This window comes from Megascapheus bottae, chromosome 1 (genome assembly GCF_031878675.1).
Source record: "Megascapheus bottae isolate mThoBot1 chromosome 1, mThoBot2.hap1, whole genome shotgun sequence".
Taxonomy (NCBI): domain Eukaryota; kingdom Metazoa; phylum Chordata; class Mammalia; order Rodentia; family Geomyidae; genus Megascapheus; species Megascapheus bottae.
Genome location: NC_143509.1, coordinates 27,780,842 through 27,800,481, shown reverse-complemented (window position 1 = coordinate 27,800,481; position 19,640 = coordinate 27,780,842). Strand labels below are relative to the sequence as shown.

The 19,640-nt window shown below is 50.7% G+C and overlaps 1 protein-coding gene across 3 annotated transcripts in view; it reads right to left on the bottom strand.

Annotated features, from left to right (window-relative positions):
• The window catches only part of Mllt1 (MLLT1 super elongation complex subunit), a 51,182-nt gene that overhangs the window by 29,902 nt on the left and 1,640 nt on the right, over positions 1-19,640 (bottom strand). For 2 of the 3 annotated variants that reach the window (XM_090340083.1, XM_090340075.1), the window contains exons 2-3: positions 11,013-11,193; positions 1,215-1,297 (exon numbers count right to left, since the gene is read on the bottom strand). In XM_090340083.1, the coding sequence (XP_090196209.1) occupies positions 1,215-1,297; positions 11,013-11,193 (264 nt within the window). Of the gene's footprint in view, positions 1-1,214; positions 1,298-11,012; positions 11,194-19,640 lie in introns of those variants that run through there. The other variant, XM_090340093.1, reaches the window with a different exon arrangement.

Sequence of the window (19,640 nt, the reverse complement as noted above, 5' to 3'; positions counted from 1 at the left end):
TTTTAACTATAGGCCATTTAAGAGATGCCAGAAAGTAGACTCAGGAGAAGACTTTACTATTGTGTCACCTCACAGGGTGACAGTGGTCTGCACTGTATTACACAAGTCAGAATAACCGAACTCTCCAGTTCTCAGCATGCAGAAAAGCAGAAAAGCCCATGTCACTCAAATTGCTGGTTTCAGTTATACCACCGGGCACAAGTAACTCAATCACAGAAACATGTTGAGCCAGGAGGTACACATCTGTAATTCTAATACTTCACAAAAGAAAAACAAAAAAACTTTCTGGGGTTTGAACTCCAGGCTGGTGCTTGCTAGACAGGCATTTTACCACACGCATACATACACCATTTCAATATGAGGAAAAGAATCCTCTTGCCCCCAGCTAACTATGCTGCTGTGTTTAATTCCTTCCCTCTATCACACCAAATTTGATTCTTCCACTCAAAAAAAAATGAGAGCTGGGAACATAGCCTAGTGGTAGAGTGCTTGCCTAACATGCACAAAGCCCTGGGTTCAATTCCTCTGTACCACATATTCAGAAAAAGCCAGGAGGTGGTACTGTGGCTCAAGTGGCACAGCATTAGCCTTGAGCCAAAAGTGTCCAAGGACAGGGCCTGTCCTTGACACAGCAGCAGCAACAACTGTCCAGGGTCCTAGCAGAGCCTGCCCTGGGACACACAGATGTTTACCCATTCATTCAGTCAGTCAATCATTATTTTGGTGCTACCTGGAGGGCTTGAATTTAGGTCCTGGGTGCTGTGCCTTAGCTTTTCTCAGTGCAAGCTTACACTTCACCACTTGAATCACCAGCACTACTTCTGGCTTTTTTTGGTGGCAAATTGGAAATGAGAATCTCACTGAGTTTCCTGCCCAGGCTAGCTTCCATCATGGATCCTCAGATCTCAGCCTTCTGAATAGCTGCAATTATAGGCAGGAGTGACAGAATCCTGCTGGCTTGTAGGGAAGGGGCTGTGGCCTGGTGCAGCCTGTCAGGAGCTGCTGCCTGCTTCCAGCCTGGCCTTTCTGGTGAAACTCAATCCCCAGCCGGCATTCCTGGGAAACAGCTTTGTCCATCATTCTTAGGTAGCTCCATTGACCTTCTACTGACAGATTCATTGGCTGATGGGTTCTTGATCTTTAGAGGCAATGCAGGCCCGGCTGGCCTAGAACTCATGTCCCATGTACTGCCCACTGCTAATACAGGGTCCTACCTTGTTTCTGAAGTGCACCTCGATGGGCATGATGAAGCCAGCATAACCCGACTCCTCCACTTTGTAAGGGGGTTCCTTGCACACTGAAAAGAAAGGGAAAACCATCCATGAGGCTTCCTGCCCCCACTGCCCCACCTCCCCTGAGCCAAGATCCTCAGGGAGAATGGCAAGAGAAAAGTGATCTGCTGCCACCTGAGCCTTCAGTGAGCAGAGTAGGAAGGGGTGGGAAGGAAGCTGGAGCCCCGGCCGGCCTACCAGGCAAGCCAGTATAGGTACAGGCTACAGCTGCGCAGTATACCTGACTCTAGCCTTCACATAACACCTGGCTCTGTGCATGGCTGGGCATACCTGACACAGGAGCTGGGTTCCAGCGTTCTCTACCCAGCTCCTACTTTAGCACCTAACAAGCGCATGCCCATGTTGCTATGAAAGAGCAGTACTACCCCAAACACTTAAGAAAACAACAACAGAAATCTGAACAAGAGTAAAGTACACATAAAATATGTCCATCATCTCATCCAAAATAAACCACACACTTTGGCAAGTCTGCTGTCACTATGCAAATGCCATGAAAATATGGTTCTCAGCTTAGAAGGGAAAAAAAATGTAAGCAGTAAAGAGCAGGTGCTGGATCCTGTCCCTCCCTCTCCAGAGCAGGAACCACCAGGGAAAGGAAGCTCCCTGCTTGCTCGAGAAGGTCCGAACACCTTACAAGACTCTGGAACAGGTGCAGAGCTAAGGGACTAGCACTGAAGTCTGGCACCTCCCAGTTTCCTCCCGCCCTTTGATTCCTGGGTCTGCGGGAAGCACACCCAGCATCAGAAACAACCATGCTGCACTCAAGCTCCACACCTCAGTCACCCCACACCACTGCTTCGTGTCATCACCACCCAGCCACTGTCCCACCTGCTTCTGAGATGGACTATTTCACTGACAATTGAGATCACATAGCACTTGCCCTCCTGTGCCTGCCTTGTTTCCTCCAACAGAATGTCAATTGCTAAGAGGCCAATTCTCTCTTCGAAATGTCTTGTTGTTATGAAACAGGTGATGTACAGAGGGGCTACCCTCTGGTAAGTCAGGGAGTGAGAATATTTCCCTTGTACAATGTCCCTCTTAGGAAGGTACTTCTTCAGGGGGTCCAGAAACTGCTGCAAAAGTTCACTGGAACATAAGAAAACACAATTTGTTAAAGCCTTCTGTAAAGGGGTGAGGAGACTCTGATATCGACTTGTGTATTTTACATCTCTGAAGCTTTGCAAGGGGGCTGGGCTGGAGTGACCAGGCGATGTCCCTCCTACTAGGGGAGGAATGTCCCTCTGGTTCTCCCCCACCCTCTCTCTCACTGTCCTCCCCCTGGACCACCACCTTCCCTCAAAGACCAGCTCTGGACCAGCATCACTGGCTCCAGCCACTACCCTGCCACGCATAAGCCTGCAGGAGTCTCACAAGAGAGCAGGATTTGTCTGGGAGGCACAGTGACATCACCCACCTGCCCACCATCCATACTACTGCTCATACAGCAGCAGGGCTGGCACAGAGGCCCAAGAGGACAGCTCTAGCTCCTTGGACTTACTGAGGGAAGTGAGGAAGAGCCCTGCCTTGGGCCAACCGTGGGCCAATGGCAGGGATTACAGTCCAAGGAGTGCAGGCCTGCCTCCCTCCCAGCCATCCCTTCCCCTCCTTGAAGGCCTCTTGTGGGTTGGTGAGGAACTCAGATGTGGCCATCTCCAGCAGACTAATGCACCCCCAAGATCTGCACATCCTCAGCATTCCAGGATGTCCACTCTCTCAAGGACCTACAGCCACCTCACTCCTATCCTGAGCTCATCTGTCACCAAGTACATACTATCATGGCAGCATCCCGCAGGCCAGAGAAACACAGTTCGCAGCCTGATGCCTTCTCCAGCATCTTGCTGGGCACTTAGGCCACTTCTCACTCCTAGGCAGCTCAACAGATGACTGAAATGGCCAGAGTGACTATCCCCTGTGCCCCACCTCCAGAAACCTCATTTTTCCACAGGCGCAGCCTCAGAGCCCCCTCCATCTGGCACTCTCCCTCAGAGTCCTAGTATCCTCAGAGCCTGCTCACTATCCCTGCTTCTCCGTCTCCACTGGCTGCAAGTCTGTCTTTCTTAGACCTGGACATAAGACTTGCCTCCTCTTAGAAGCATTTAACAGAAAACCTATAGTGCCACAGCAGGGACTACAGGCCACGCCCCTGTCAGGTGGTCCAGGCTGTGGCCACAATCTCTCCAGCTACCTGACCATGGCCCAAGTCTACCAGCCAAAGACATCTGCCAACTGCTCTTGGTGAATAAAACCTGGCACAGGACTGGATGCCTCCTGGCCCCCATCTAGACAGTTCAGCCTATATAGAGGAAAACAGAGTGGCGCAGGCAGGAGGGGCGGCCCCTTGCTCACACTGTGGTCCCCAGAGTAGAGCTAGGAAGGCAAGAGCCTGGGGTGGCATCCACATCCCAAGCCATATCCACCTCACCCCACCTGGCCATTAAGATTCCATCAGAGGTGGGCACTGGTAGTTCATCCTAGCTATTGGACGCTGAGATCTGAGGACAGTGGTTCAAAGTCAGTCCAAACACAAAAGTCCATGAGACACATCTCCAATTAACCACCAGAAAATGGTGGTTAATTGGAGATGGTACTTAGCTTAAGTGCTAGAGCTCTAGCCCTGAGCTAAAGAGCTCAGGCACAGCGACCAAGCCCAGATTTCAACTCCCATGATGGACAAAAAAAAAAAAAAGTGCCACCTCCCAGCAGGGTCAGGCCCAGGTTCTTTGACCTCTGACCTCCAGGTCACCTGCTTCTGCTGAGTGCAGTCATTTTTGCAAACCAATCGGTCACCCCTTATCTTATCCCTCTCAAGATTGGGCCTACCTGTTTCTCCAGCTCTTCCCACGAGGCCTGGCACTCCAAGACTGGAGAGCATGGAACCCTCCAGGGATAGCTAAGGGATGGGCAGACTTCCAGAGCAGCAGGAAGGCCAGAAGCACACAGGCCCACAGGCCCACCTGCAGGGACAGCTGAGCCGAGCCACAGAACAGATGTGGAGAGCTAAGGGGGGAGAGGCCGGGCCCAGCGAGCTCCAGCAGGCCACCCGCACCAAGGTCCACTGGGCAATGGAACTCAGAGGTCAGGCCTGGGTGGTGAAGCTCCTGAGGGCAGAGCAGGTCACACCACGGGAGTGACCAAAAGGCAGGCAAGGGGCTGGATGACGCCAACAGAATAGTGGTGCTGGCTGCACAGCCTCATGCCTATGCCAGGCACTAGCCATGCAGAACAAAAGGTGAGCTCAAAGGCTTACTGATCATCACCTTGTAAAAGGCTGTGCTTAAAGAAACAACCCCAAGGCTCCAGCCTCCACCTACCCCACGCCAGCCAGTGTGGGGAAAGCTGGATGGCTCCATGTCTTGAGAAAGGAAGGTAGCTGTCTGGAGGGAGAGAAAGCATAAAGTACAAGAAGTGGTCCTCTGTACTAACTGGAGGCTGTGCTGGGTCACTGAGACCCCTCCCATATACTGCAGGAAGAATGGAAGAAAGCTCCCTCTGGGAAGACAGTGGAGGACAGAGGAAAGACTTCAACTTGAAGAGGAGAAAATCACAAAATCAGTCTGAGTGAATCTGTGCATAAAAAAAAAAAAGGAGCTTATTAGTGTGGCTTAGTGGTAAGAGTGCATGAAGACCTGAGTTTGATTCCTCAGTACTGTATTGTGGCTCAAGTGAAATAGCCCTTGAGCAAATACGCTTAGGAATGGGCACAGTGGCTCACACCTATAATTCTAGCTACTCAGAAGAATGAAATCTGAGGGTCGTGGTTCAAAGCCAGCCTGGGCACTAAAGTCATGAGGCTCTTATCTCCAATTACCCACCAGAAAACAGGAAGTGGGGCTGTGGCTCAAGGGGTAGGGCAGTAGCCTTGGGCTGAAGAGCTCAGGGACAGTGCCCAGGCCCAGAGTACAAGCCCCGGTACTGGCAAAAGAAAAAGCAGAAAATCAAGACTCTCAGATCCATGGGGACAGAACCAACAACCACAAAAACAGGTTGGGCATTGGTAGCTCATACATATAATCCTACTCAAGAGGCTGATAACTGAGGATCCTAGGTAGAGACCAGCCCAGGCAGACCTATCTGAGACACTTATTCCCAACCTACCAGGGAAACAAACAAACAAATAAACAAACAAAAACTGGAGGTGTGCTCAAATGGCAAAGTGCCAGCTGTAGGTAAGAAAGCTCAGTGAGCTCAAGGATCTGAGATCAAGCCACAGTACAGGCACAAAAAACATAAACCAGGAATACGCTTTTAAAGATTATGACTTTTTCAGTTCAACCATGAGATGGGAAAAAATGACCCAGCAGATGGCTGACAGAAGCTGGCATGTGGGGCTCATGTAGTAACCTCTCTCCCTACACCCATTTTACATCCAGACACAACTGCTCACATTTGCACACAGGCAGACAGCAGCATGAGAAAGTTAGGGAACAAAGTACCCTGGGAAGAAAAAACAGATACACAGGAGCTAGAAGGATAGTCAGGAAACACAGCAGCGGAACCAAAGCCCCAGAAGCGGCAAATGCCCCTGGAACACCCCCTATGCTCCTGGAGACACAGGACCCACTGGGCAAGGCTGCTGCCTCAGAAGTGGTACTGTCAAAGCTCCAGGTGAACTGGACCCTGGTGGCTCATGCCTATAATCTCAGGCCAGACAAGAAAGTCCCTGAGATGCTTTTCCCTAATTAACTACCAAAAAGAAGCTGAAAGTGGAGCTGTGGCTCTAGTGTAGAGCATTAGCCTTAAGCAAAAAAAAAAAAAAAGATCAGGGACAGTACCCAGTCCCAGGACTCACATAAAAGAGCAACCAAAACAAAGTTCTAAATGATACACAAGCCAAGCACTGCACACCATGAGTGAGAATAATGGCATCTTCCCATGTGCAGCCTTGCCCACAACCCCCTTGGGAAATTTCCTTAGTAATTAACCTCTTGGGGGTGGCACTGAAGAAATCACTCTAGTAAAGGAGGAAATAATGCAAAACAAAGGGGAGTAGATAAATCCTTCCCAGTGGAGAACAGTGAAGAAAAGGCCCAGGCAATGGCTAGGGAGGGGGTCCCAGAGGACTCAGGATGATTAGAGGGAAGATGGGAAAACATTGGACTAAAAAGGTGAAGAAAAACATACTTCAAGCCAGGCATGGTAGCTCTCACCAGTAATCTTAGCTACTCAGAAGGCTGAGATCTGAGGATCAAGGTTCAAAGCCAGCCTGGGCATAAAAGGATCTGAGACTCGTATCTCAAGAAAACAGGAAGTGGGGCTGGGCTCAAGGGTAAGGAGGTAGCCTTGAGTGGAAGAGCTCAGGGACAGCACCAGGCTGAGTCCAAGCCTCATTACACACACACACACACACACACACACACACACACACACACACGCGCACGCACGCACGCACACACACGCACACACCTCACAGAAGAAATGATGAAGACGGGATGAAAACACAAACAAAAGGAGAAACAAAGGTCATTCAAAACTCACTGCCCAGGCACAGTGGTTACACATCTATCACTCTGGCTACTCAGGAGACTGAAATCTGGAGGGTCACAACTCCAGGCCAGCCCTGGCAAGTTAGTGAGGCCCTGATCTCAGCCAAGCTAGGTGGGTGACACTCTCAGGAGGGGCACTGCAGTCCAACATTGACCCCAGGCAAAAATGCAAGAGCCCATTTAAAAAATAACTAGCCGGGGAAGGAGTTTGGACTAGTGGTAGAGTGCTTGCCTAGCACGCACGGGTTTGATTCCTTGATACCACATGCATAGAAAAGCTGGAAGTGGTGCTGTGATTCAAATGGTAGAGTGCTAGCATTGAGCACAAAAGCTTAGGGCCAGTGTCTAAGGTTCTAAGTTCAAGCCCAGTGACTAACCCCCCACCCAAAAAAAAAAACCTAAAAAGCAAAAAAAGGCTAGGAGCAACTGTGTAGCAAGAGCATGTCCCTGAGTTCAAACTCCAGCAGCACGTGCACGGTATCATGTGGTTGTAATCAGCACTCGGGACACCAGGGCAAAAGAAGCAGTGGCTCAGGCCCTCACACTACAGAGAAGCAAGACTCTCAATTCCTCCACCCACACCAAGGAATCCCAGCCCAAATACAAGGAAAATACAATAGGGCTGAATTTTATACACATACAAAATGATGGAGGACAGCCCATCTGACCTCAATTTGACCTTGACTAGTCTGCTTTGAATAGCCCAAAGTTGGGCCGTGGGACAGAGAGGAAGAATGAAGCCCTGGCAGCCAGCCAGCCTGCTGGCCAGCCAACTACACAAAGTCAGCGCTGCTTCCAGCCTTCCAGCCCGCCCAGAGCAGTCTTGGCTTTAGGTCAACTAACTTGACCCAGTCAAGCACAGCTCTGGTCCACAGAGAAGGCTCCAGGAGATAGAGGCTTCCTCAGTAGGGAGTCAGAACTCAGGACCCTTTCATTCACAAAGAATTTGTAGTGAGAGCATCTTCCCAGGCACCAAAGCTACAGCACAGTACCAGACAGACCGCCACCTCTGCCATGGGGACAAGGCAGCAAAGGTAAGATCGGAAGTGCAGAGAGGCACACTGAGGGAACAGCCTCCTCACTGCCCCTGGTTCCTTCCTGTCAGGCCACCTCGGTCATGTGCTTCTACTGTGACATCCTCTACTCTGTGACAACAGCACTGGACGCCAGAGTGCTCCTCTAAGAGTACTGTGTATTCACACTGACCCTATGCCTGCCGGCAAGGATGAAAACAGACATCGTTGCTTGAGGCTCATGGGACAGAGCTGCCAAGACAGCAAGTGTGCTGGCTTTATGAGTATCAGTACTGGTCAGTGACAGAGGGAGGGGATGAGGGGAGGAGTGAAGGAAGGATGGGAAAAGGGGGAGAGAGAACAGGAGAGAAACTGCTGAATACTGAGGGCAAAGATTGTAAGAATAGAGATGAGTGATGGGAGTTTGGCCTAGTGGTAGAGTGTTTGCCTAGCATGCACAAAGACCGGAGTTTGATTCCTCAGTACTACATACATAGAAAAGCCAGAAGTGATGCTGTGGCTCAAGTGACAGAGCGCAGGTAGCCTTGAGGAAAAAGCATAAGGACAGTACTCAGGCCCTGAGTTCAAGCTCCAGGAATGATAAAAGAAAGAAGGAAAGAAGTGGAAAGAAGTGGGGAGAGAGAAGGGGGGGCGGGGCTTGGCTGAGCGTGGTGGGTCACACCTGTAATCCTAATTACTCAAGAGGCTGAGATCTGAGGATTGTGGTTCAAAGCCAGGACTAAGGCCTGTGAGATTCATCTCCAATTAACTATTAGAAAACTGGAAATAGAGCTGTGGCTCAAGGGGTAGGGAGTAGCCTTGAGCTGAAGAGCTCAGGGATATCACCCAGGTCCAGAGTTCAAGCCCCAAAACAGAAAAAAAAAAAAAAAAAGGCCCAGGAATTTGGCCTAGTAGTAGAATGCTTGCCTAGCATGTGGTTCAAGTGGTAGAGGTCCAGCTTTGAGAAAGACCAAGGACAGTGCTCAGGCCCTGGTTTCAAGTCCCAGGACTAGCGCCCCCCCCCCAAAAAAAAGCAAGCAAGCAAGCAAGCAAAAAATGGTCACTGACACAAGGAATCTTTGGAGGTGCCACTTTCTCCTGGCAAATTTGACATCTGTCATTCCCCAGGTCATGGCAGAAGTGTTTGTGAGCGACACAGGCATCCCTTATCTTATCAACGCTGACTCAGATCTGGGTACTGGGAAGATGGTTTGCATGTTTGAAAAAAGAACTACAGGGACCAGGAATGTGGCTATTATAGTGGTAGAGTGCTTGCCTAGAGCGTGCATGAAGCCCTGGGTTTGAGTTGTCAGTACCACATAAACAGAAAAAGGGCTGAGAATGTGGCCTAGTGGTGCTTGCCTAACATGCATGAAGCCCTGGGTTTGATTCCTCAGTACCACATACATACAAAGAAAACAACAGAAGTGGGCCAGAAGAATGGCCTAGTGGGAGTGTGTTTGCCTAGGAAGCATAAAGCCCTGGGTTGGCTTCCACAGAACCACATACACAGAAAAAGCCGAAGTGGTACTGTGGCTCAAGTGGCAGAGTGCTAGCCTTGAGCAAAAAGTGTCCAAGGACAGTGCTCAGGCCCTGAGTTCAAGCCGCAGGACTGACAAAAAGAAAAAAAGAAAAAGCTGGAAGTGGTCCTGTGGTTCAAATGGCAGAACACTCTCCTTGAAAAAGCTCAAGGAGAGTGTTCAGGCCCTGAGTTCAAAGGCCCAGGACTGGCCAAAAAAAAAAAAAAAAAGAAAGAAAGAAAAGCTGGGTGCCAGTGGCTCACACCTGTAATCCTAGATACTCAGGAGGCTGAGATCTGAGAATCACAGTCCAAAGCCAGTCTAGGCATGAAAGTCTGTAAGACTCATCTCCAATTAACCACCAGCAGAAAACCAGGAAGTGGTACTGTAGCTCAAGGAGCACAGGACTAGCTTTGAGCTGAAGAGCTCAGGGACAGTACACAGGCCCAGAGTTCAAGCCCCATGACTGACAAAAAGAAAAAACAAAAACAAAAACAGAAAAGGCCAGAAGTGGCTCTGTGGCTCCAGTGGTAGAGTGCTGGCTCTGAGCAAAAGACACTCAAGCCCTGAATTCAAGCCTAGGACTGGCAAAAAAAGAAAAAAGGAGAAGGAAAAAGAAAGAAGGAAGGAACAAGGATAGATGGATGGAAGAAAGGAAAGAAAGAAAGAAAAATGAACTACAAAACATGCTGAATTGTTTTAGGAGGGAGGAAAGGGCAGAGGGAGAAGACTAGAATATATTGTACACATGTATGGAAATATCACAATGAAATCTTTTCCTGGATAACTAATGTGAACTAAAAAAGAGGGGCCGAGAGTTTGGCCTAGTGGTAGAGTGCTTGCTTAGCATGCACGAAGACCTGGGTTTGATTCCTCAGTACCACATACATAGAAAAAGCCGGAAGTGCTGCTGAGGCTCAAGTGGTAGAGCTCTAGCCTTGAGAAAGTCCAAGGACAGTGCTCAGGGCCTGAGCTCAAGCCCAGGACTGGCAAAAAAGAATTGTTTACTTGGGCTGGGAATGTGGCTTAGTGGTAGAGGGCTTGTTTAGCACATATGAAGCCCTGGATTCAATTCCTTAGTACTATGTAACAGAAAAAGCCAGAAGTGGTGCTGTTGTTCAAGGGGTAGAGTGCTAGCCTTGAGCCCAAGAAGCTCAGGGACAGTGCCCAGGCCCCAAGTTCAAGCCCCAGGACTAGGGGAAAATTATTTACTGGGAGCTTAGGCTAGAGCTCATGACTAGCATGGCAAATGAATGAATAAATGAACAGAAAGGAATACTGGACCTCTGTGATGTACGTGGCCCTGGGACTCAACAGTGAAAAAACAGACCCTGCCTCAGCCCCCAAGGAGCTCAGGAGATTACCACCATTGCCTTCAGATGCCCAGGGGAAGTCTTTCTGGAGGTAGGAGGAGGTCCTGCCCCAAGAAGTTGCCCAAGACCACCAACTGCTGGAGCAAATGGTCCCACATGCAAGAGTGACAGCCCAGGGAAAGGGTGCAGTGAGAAGAGGACCCACAGATAGTTGACAGGATGAGTGATGCTGCCGTACTGTCTCCACCCGCCTCGTTAATTCTGATTACAGCACAGTGATCACTTGAGTCACCTGGACAAGACACTGTGGCTGCCCCATCCTCTCTGGCCTTCCCTGCTCACTCCCCGGCACCCGCCTTCCCATCTCAGGGGTGAGCCCAGGTCCACTCACCTCGCCTGGGCTTGGGGAAGCTGTCATGCAGCCAGAAGATCACCTTCTCCACGAAGTGCTGGATCTCACATTGTTCAGGGCCACGGACAAACACCATCCAGTCGTGGGTAAAACCCTCTGTGGTGGGCTTTTTGCGCAGCTGGGCACGGTGCCCCAGCTCTAACTTGACTTGGACGGTGCACTGGGGAGAGAGAGGCAGGGCAGTGTAAGCACGGCACAGCCAGGCTGGCCCACTCCCACGCCCGGCGAGCACTTCCAGCCAAGTTATATCCAAGTCCCCAGAGGGACATGTACTTCCAGACCAGTAAAGTGAGGGGACTGGGGCCACTTCTGGGCCCCAGCCCTATGCAAAGCCCTTGGCCAATCTCCCTGATCTGCCTGCAGCTACTCCATCCACCTCACACCCTTCTAGTGCCTAGCTCAGCGTTGTCTCTGTAGCACCCTTGTAGCACCTCTGCCTTTACCCTCCTCCCTATGCTCCCCCCCATCAGAAGCCTCCCCCAACTTCTCTGCATACCACTAAAGGAACAAGCTGCTGGCAGCTGGCTACCTGCTCCCCTGAGGTTCCCTGATGAGGAGAGCTGTCCCACCTGGCTCTCCCTGGATACAACCATACACTGCAATTCTATACATAGAGAAACTGAGGCTCCCCAACCAGTTGGGAACAGAGCTCAGCTGAAGCCCAGGTCTGGGTACTCCACACAACCACTCCCTAGCCACTGCCACCCTGCCTCCCTGGGGAAGCCCCTGAAACACCTTTTTTCTCACACACCAGAGTACAGAATCCTCTCACTCTCCCCCAAGAAAGCCAGCAGCAGGCACAGCAAGCACAAGCCATCAGGCACCAGTCTGACACTGCATCCCAAAACTCAGCGGCAGCAGCCAGTTCCCAGCCACTGAACACAAACCCTCAGGGGACCTCCCCCAGACTCCCGCAGCTACAGTCTGACACCAGCGGCAAACACCAGTGCCCCAGGAGTGGAGGCCAAGAGAGCATTTGCTGCTATGTGCCGAGATAAGAAGGCAGCGAGGTGCTCCTGGCTGCCAGCCTCTGCCCCAGAGTGCCCAGCCCTCCTCCAACCTTCCTTTTTTCTCCAAGACTATTCCATTCCCAATCTCTTCCACCCACCCTGTCTGCCTGCCTCCCCCCCTCCCAGTCCTTCCCGTAGCCCCAGAACACACCTCTCAGCCTGCCCTGCCCCTATACACTTGCAGGAGTCTGGAAACCTACCCACCACCTAGCAGTCCATGTGTAAATGTCACACTTGAGAGTCCTCAGCCCACAGAGGCACACATGTGGAAGGTGCTGGCTTGTCTGAACTGCACACTAAGAAAACACAGGACCTTCAAGCCCTCTGTCCAGCTCATTCAGCCCCCCCCCCCCCCGTTCCCATGCCCTGTATCTTCCATTGCCCCAGCCTGCTATACTCTGCTGGCCAAGATTCCACTGTCATGGAAGCTGGGGAAGCTGCAGCACCCCTTCCCTGGGTACCTGCTGCTGGACTGGAGCCTGCTGGGCCCCTACCCTGCCCCGGCAGTCTCTGAGAGAAAGGAGACACCCCTGCTCCCTGTCTATTGGAAATGCTGGGTTACCTTCTTCAGAAAACCTCTGGACCACATAATGGTGTGGAGAACTTTCCAAGCGGGAAGGGCCAAGTGGTAGATAATGATGATGATACTACTACTGCTATTACTACTGCTACTACTACTACTACTACTAATAATAATAATAATAGAGGATGAAGCTTGGGACTACAGACACTCATCCAAACAGGTGAGAGAAACAGACAGGCTCTATTTGTCAGTTAAAAACATGTGGGGCGGGCCAGGAGTTTGGCCTAGTGGTAGAGTGCTTGCCTACCATGCACGAAGACCCAGGTTCAATTTCTCAGTACCACATACATAGAAAAAAGCCAGAAGTGGTGCTGTGGCTCAGGTAGAGCACTAGTCTTGAGAAGGTCCAAGGACAGTGCTTAGGCCCTGAGCTTAAGCCCAGGACTGGCAAAATAAAACAAAATAAAACAAAAAAACATGTGGGGTTAGGAATGAGGCTTAATGGTAGAGTGCTTGCCTAGCATGCACTAAGACCTGGGTTCAGAAATTCCTAGGTACCACATACATAGAAACAAGCTGGAAATGATGCTGTGGCTCAAGTGGTAGAACTCTAGCCTTGAGAAAGCCCAAGGACAGACCCTGAATTCAATCCCCAGGACTCACACACACACACACAAAAAAATTAATTTAAGCCAGGCACTGGTGGCTCACACCTGTAATCCTACTCAGGAGGCTGAGATCTGAGGATCATAGTTCAAAGCCAGCTCCAGCATGAAAGAGTCTATGAGACTCTTCTCTCCAATTAAATGGCCAGGAAACCAGAAGTGGTGCTGTGGCTCAAGTGGTAGAGGGCTAGCCTCTACCACTAGCTCAGGGACAGCTCCTAGGCCCAGAGCTCAAGCCCTAAGACCAATCAAAAAATGAATAAATAAATAAAAATTAATTTAACCCAGGCACTGGTGACTCACACTTATATAATCCTACCTACTCAAGAGGCTAAGACCTGAGGATCTCCATTCAAACCCAGTCAGGAAAGTGTGAGACTTTTATTGACCAATAGAAAACCAAGCTGTGGCTCATAGTGGTAGAGCATTTGATTTGATGAAAAAAACTTGGGGCCAGCATCCAGATCCTGAGTTTAAGCCCCATGACTAACAAAAATAAAAATAATTTGGGCTGTGAGCATAGCCTAGTGGCAGATTGCTCACCTAACATGCATGAAGCCCTAAGTTCGATTCCTTGGTACCACATACACAAAAAAAGCCAGAAGTGGTGCTATGACTCAGGTGCCAGAGTGCTACCACTGAGCAAAAAGTGTCCAAGGACAGTGCCCAGGCCCTGAGTTCAAGTCCCAGAACTGGCAAATAAATAAATAAATAAATATAATTTAAGCTATGCACCAGTGACTTATATTTGTGCCAGACTAGGCAGGCAGGAAAGTCCATGAAATTCTTATCCAGTTACTACCAATAAAGCTGGAAGTGAAGCTATGGCTCAAGTGGGAGAGCACTAAACTGAAGCAAAAAAAAATTGCTTAGGGACAGCACCCAGGCCCTGAGTTCAAGCCCCAGACTGGCACAGGCATGTACGCACACATGCATGCACACACATACGCATACACACACACACATCCACATGTCCACACGTCCATAAACACAAACATGTTATGGGGACATGGTTCAAGTAGTAACATGCTTGCCTGGCAAGTGCAAAACCTTGAGTTCAATCCCTAGGGCTGCCAAAAAAGAAAAAGAAAAAAAAAAGGTTCATGATAAATTTCATCATGCTTTCATCAGTTTAAAAAGGAAATGGGCTGATGGAGCTCTTGCTCAGAATGATAGCCCCTGTGGATCTCTGAGGAAAAGATCTGTGAGTCACGGGGACAGGTGACGAGCTCCAGCTTGGGAGCCCTAGAAGAGAGGTAAACGGAGCCTGGAAGAGGGGACTTGGCCAGATCCAAGGATGGAGAAGATCCAGAAATGCCAAGATCCAGGTGGAAGGACTGGCAGCTCTGCCAGGGATGGTGGGGAGGGAGGACAGGTCAATGCTCACATGTCCCAATGACAAGAAAACATTCAAGTAGAAATACTTGCCCCAACCCCCCACTCCCACCAAAAGCTACATGAAGCTGGGTGCATGCTTGTAATCCCAACACGGAGGAAGCTGAGGCAGAAGGATCATAAATCCAGGATGCCAAGGCTATATAACAAGACTTGATCTCGAAAAACAAAGAACAGGCCAAGTGCTGGTGGCTCTCTCCTGTAATCTTAACTACTCAGGAGGCTGAAATATGAGGATCAAGGTTCAAAGCTAGCCCTGGTAATAAAAATCTATGAGACTCTTAACTCCACCAAAGAGCCAGAAGTGGAGCTGTAAAATACCAGCCTTGAGCAAATAAAGCTCCTAGGCCCTGAGTTCAAGCCTCTGAATGGACACACATACACACACACACACTCATGCAAAATAAACAGTAGGCGAGGAATACCCTGTGGATACATGAATTATTATCATTAGCTGGAACATAGCATCTCTTTGAACAGTGATGTGTACGGAGAATGAGCCTCAGTATTCACATCATCCCTAAAGAGCTAGAACGGCTCCGTGTGTCTCTCTGACCCGCTTTCACACTTGGAGACTGGAAGATGATCCTAGAATGGCTGGGATGGTTCCAGGTGAACAGCAGGTACACAGCACCAAAACACAGACAGAGCTCAGCCCCACAGCTGCTTCTTTGGAGTTAATTCCTGCATCATGAGGCTCTCCTCTGACCCAATCCAGCTGCTTTCCAGCAGTTTTCATGACAAGAGCTCCAACCCTGGGCACACAGGCGGCAGAGCAGTTATTGTGAAAGAATAGAAGACCACAGTTCCATCAGAGAGGGGAGAATGCTGGTGCCAAAACTGCGCTGGGGAGGCCAAAGTAAACAGGAAGGTTCCAAGGCAGGGGGAGCGGTGATCTCCCCAGCCAGCATGCTGGCCCAAAGCACCATGGCCTGCCCTGAGACATCTATGCCCCAGAGGCTGGCGCCAACTGCAGCCACAACACCCCCAGCTGAGGGTGTGCCACAATCTCAGCCACCAGTGCCAAGGCTCTGAGGCCCAGTCTCCTGCCCCTACACACATCCCTAGATGCTAGAATCATCTAAGAACACAGACACTGTGGGACCCTCCAAAGGGAACTACACTAACTGGAGGCCAGCAATAGCTGAGCTCTGGCCAACAGCTCTACGTGTCATGTCAGAATTTACTAGCACAGCTGAGCCTGTTCCAGAGCCCTGGGATACGGCCCCTCCTTCCTCTACTCCACCTGGACTCTGTCCACAGCCACCAGAACCCATGGCTTGAAACAAACCAGTCAGCCGATCCTCTGGGAGAAGCACCTGGCTGCTGGGGGCACAGAGTGGCCCTAACCTAAGTGGGAGCCTCCAGGATGAATGAATGCTTGGCAGTAGCTGTCCCTCCCCCAACTTGAGGGGACCTAGAGCAGATCCTCAGGTCCCACGCTGCCTGTTGCTTGGAGGCCCCTTTGCAGAACCCCCACAGGTGGTGACTGCCACCTCCTCAACAAAAGCCCTAAGCAAGGTGGCATTCTGGTCCTGGCCCAGAAAATGTTTATCATTTTACTTCTAGAAGACCATCTGATGGACCGGGCAGCACCAGAGCTACAAGAGCCATGTGGGGACAGCTAAGCTTAAGCAGGGAACCTGACCTGAGATAAGGCCCTCTGTGCTACCAGAGGACACTTAGAACCACAGCCAGAGCCCTACGTCCAGCAAGCTAGGCAAACATATTAGAGGGTGGGCACCCAGGCCCCTGCCCTGGAGAGAACAGGGTGCAGATGGAAATGGCCCTTACCTGGCTAACAGAAGAGATCCTTACTACTCAAGCTGTTCACAAAACTCTGACGCCTGTCCTCTCCCCTCTTTTTTTCTCATCTGATCAGTTCAGTCATCCAGCCCTGAATCTGGCCCTCGGCTGGGACCGCAAGCCTAGAGGCAGGTCTTTGACAATTAATTTGTAAAATTTCCCTGCATTTTCTGGTAGGGATCCTTTCTACCAAAGGCCCTCTCCTCCAGGCCTTCTCACCTCACCCTCACCCTGCCTTGTGATTAGGGTGGTAAATGCTCGGATGCCCTCCCGCTTAGAGGCTGGAGCACTGGGTCCCCTCCCTCGCCAGCCTCAGCAGGTCCTGAGGTCTAACTGGGCCATGCTTGGCTGCTGCTGGTGAACTCCATACACAGTAATGGGAAAAGGTAATGGGGCTTGGGCAGCCCTGCAGAGAGATGGCAACACCAGACCAAACAAATGTGCTTTGCGGAACTCTCCCTCTCTAGGCCCAGCTGGGGGCTCTCAGGCAGCCAGTGGCTGACTTGGAATGGTCAGAAAGAAGGGGAAACTGAAGAACACCAGTCCCTTAGTGGAAGGCTACTTGCCCAGAAGGTGGGTATCACTAAGCATCGGACACTGGCACCTCCGTTCCTTTTCTCACAATCTTTGTTTTCAAGTTACTGGGAAGCCTAACCATCACTTGTTAGGAAATGCCTAGGGCAGTGTACACATGTACACACACACACAGAGCTATCCACCGATATAGTTAAATGGGGCATCATGTCACCCCAGGAGCAAAGGGAACAGTTTTGGGGTCTCCCGTTCCCTCATTTTCTATGTATTTGTGTATGTCATGTCTTCATGCTAAGGATCAAACCCAGGACCTTAAACATGCCAAGCAAGTGCTGTCACTGAGTCACACCCCCAGCCCCAGACACAATCCCAATCAAGGCATCTGTGACCAGGACCATGGAACTTGCCTGCAAGGAGACTTGATTCCTTGGCCACTTTTACTCATCCAGAACTAGCAGAATGTGAATCCTTGCATTAGGGGGGATGGGGATAGGGATGATGATGATGATGATGCACAGAAATGGGAAGAGGAGCAGGGACCCTGCCCTCTCCTGCTTTGCAGTACTTTAACTGTAGGACAAAGCTATCCACCTTCCAGGAAGTGCTTTTAGAGATGATAGAAGGGGGACAAATCAGACTTTTCCATGTAAAGTCTAAGGAAAAGCAGAGATACCACAGAAAGAATGTGAACTGGCTAGAAGCCTTTCCAGGACCGGCCTGGGCCTGTACTTGCACTCCTGTGAAATGGCCCCAACCCCCAGCACCAGCAGCAAATACCCCGGGAAGAGCTCCAGCATGGCTGTATTCCAGTCCCAACAGGGCGCAGGGGAGAAGAAGAAAGTGCAACTCCACCTGCACAGCCACACTGCCACCCACCTCTGAGGCAGGACCAGTCCCAGCCCACTGTGAAGCGAGTTCCCTGGTCCTTAAGGACAGCACTGTCCAGCTGCTGACACCCTTCCCAGTTCCCTGGGTACCCACTGTGCCCAGAAACTGGCTCCCAGATGCTTCCTGATCTTCTTCCCAGCATCCACTCTGTGGTCCTTTCCTCACCCAGCCTTGGAGATAAACCACACTCCTCCCAGAAACACAGGTGCTAAGTGACTAAAGGTCTCACTCATGTGCAGGCCAAACATATGGACATGCACTCACTGGTGGCTCATGCACTCCCTAGCTACTCAGGAGGCTGAGATTGAAGGATCTCAGTTCAGAACCAATCCAGGCAGGACAGTATTAGTCTCTGACATGCAATTAAAAGGGGAACTGGAGGCATGGCTCAAGTGATAGAATGCCAGCCTTGAAAAATGACCAAGAGCCCAAGGCCCCAAGTTCAAGTCTCAATCCCCTGCACACAACTCATCCCCCAAAATGCCACAAATGTATGAATAGCAAAGAGGGAGATCCAGACATTGGGTTAGGGTTGGGTCAAAGAGAACCTAGCCATGAAGAAAAGGTAACATGGGGAGGTTGGGAGCTGAGGAAGATGGGAATCCCTGTTTTTTGGCTGGTCCTCAGTCCCAGAGGTAGGAGAACGCACAAAGAGAGGCAAAACCCCCAGCCAGCACCCAAGAAGCCAGGCCAGGCCTGCTATAAGGAGGAATTTACCGCTTGCAACATTCCTGAGGAGAGTGAAGGAAGAGGAATTGAGGGGGCCAAGACTGGCAGATTCAAAGCATCTCTGGGCCACCAAGTCAACCCACCTATTTGTGTAAACAGCTGGCCATTCTCCTGTTTCCCCAAGGGTCTTTTTAGCAAGAGACAGAGCTGCTAGTGTCCCCATGTAGTCAGGCCTCTGTTGGGCACATCCTTCCCTCTGGAACACACTTTGCTCACCAACACTCCTCCTGGGACGTCAGCTGGGGCTGCTGGGTAGAAGTGTCTGCACTGGTGGACATATCTTGTCTGCACAGCCCCAGACCAGGGCTCAGATATGGAGCACTGAAAAGGTGGCTGCTGTGACTGACAGACTGAATATTTTATATACTGCTTGACTGAAACTTAAAACAGTCACAGGTGCTGATGGAGGCAGACAGAGCCAGCTGTTCAGGGTCAGTGTCACCTGAGCAGTCCCTTCTCTTTCTTTCTGTCACAGATGAAAAATGCTACCCCTTCCCACCAGCTACTCACAGAAGTGACAGCCTGCCAGATTTTCAGGCCTAGATGCACATGACAAGGGGGAATGGCCAATGATCTCTTTGGGTATAGGAGTCGGGACAGGGGCCATACTCCATGTTCCCTGGTGGATGCCCATGATGGTGTCCGCTGAAGGGACATTTTGATGGGCTAACAACATGGATCACAGCAGCCAGAGCTGGCTTTGACAGATATCAGCTAGCAGCAAGTCATGTGGACCAGCCAAGTGCTACCCCCATTCCCCTTCCCCTCTGCTCACACCAAGGAGACAGGGAAGCCACAGTGAGTAGGTGCCAGAAGCTCCAGCCATGGGGCTCAATGACGCTGGGCCAGCCACACAGCCACATGGCATCTTACCAGACAGAGGAGCCTTCATGGCACCAGCAGCCAGGGACGCCCCAACCTGTCCTGGCTAACAACAGAGATTACAGCTGCCAGTCCCACAGCCCCACAACACTGGCCTTGCAGAAGCCAGGGTAGCAGAGGAGGATGGAAAAGTGACCAGAGTTGGGGGAAGCAATACCCATGTGAGGAAGAGAAG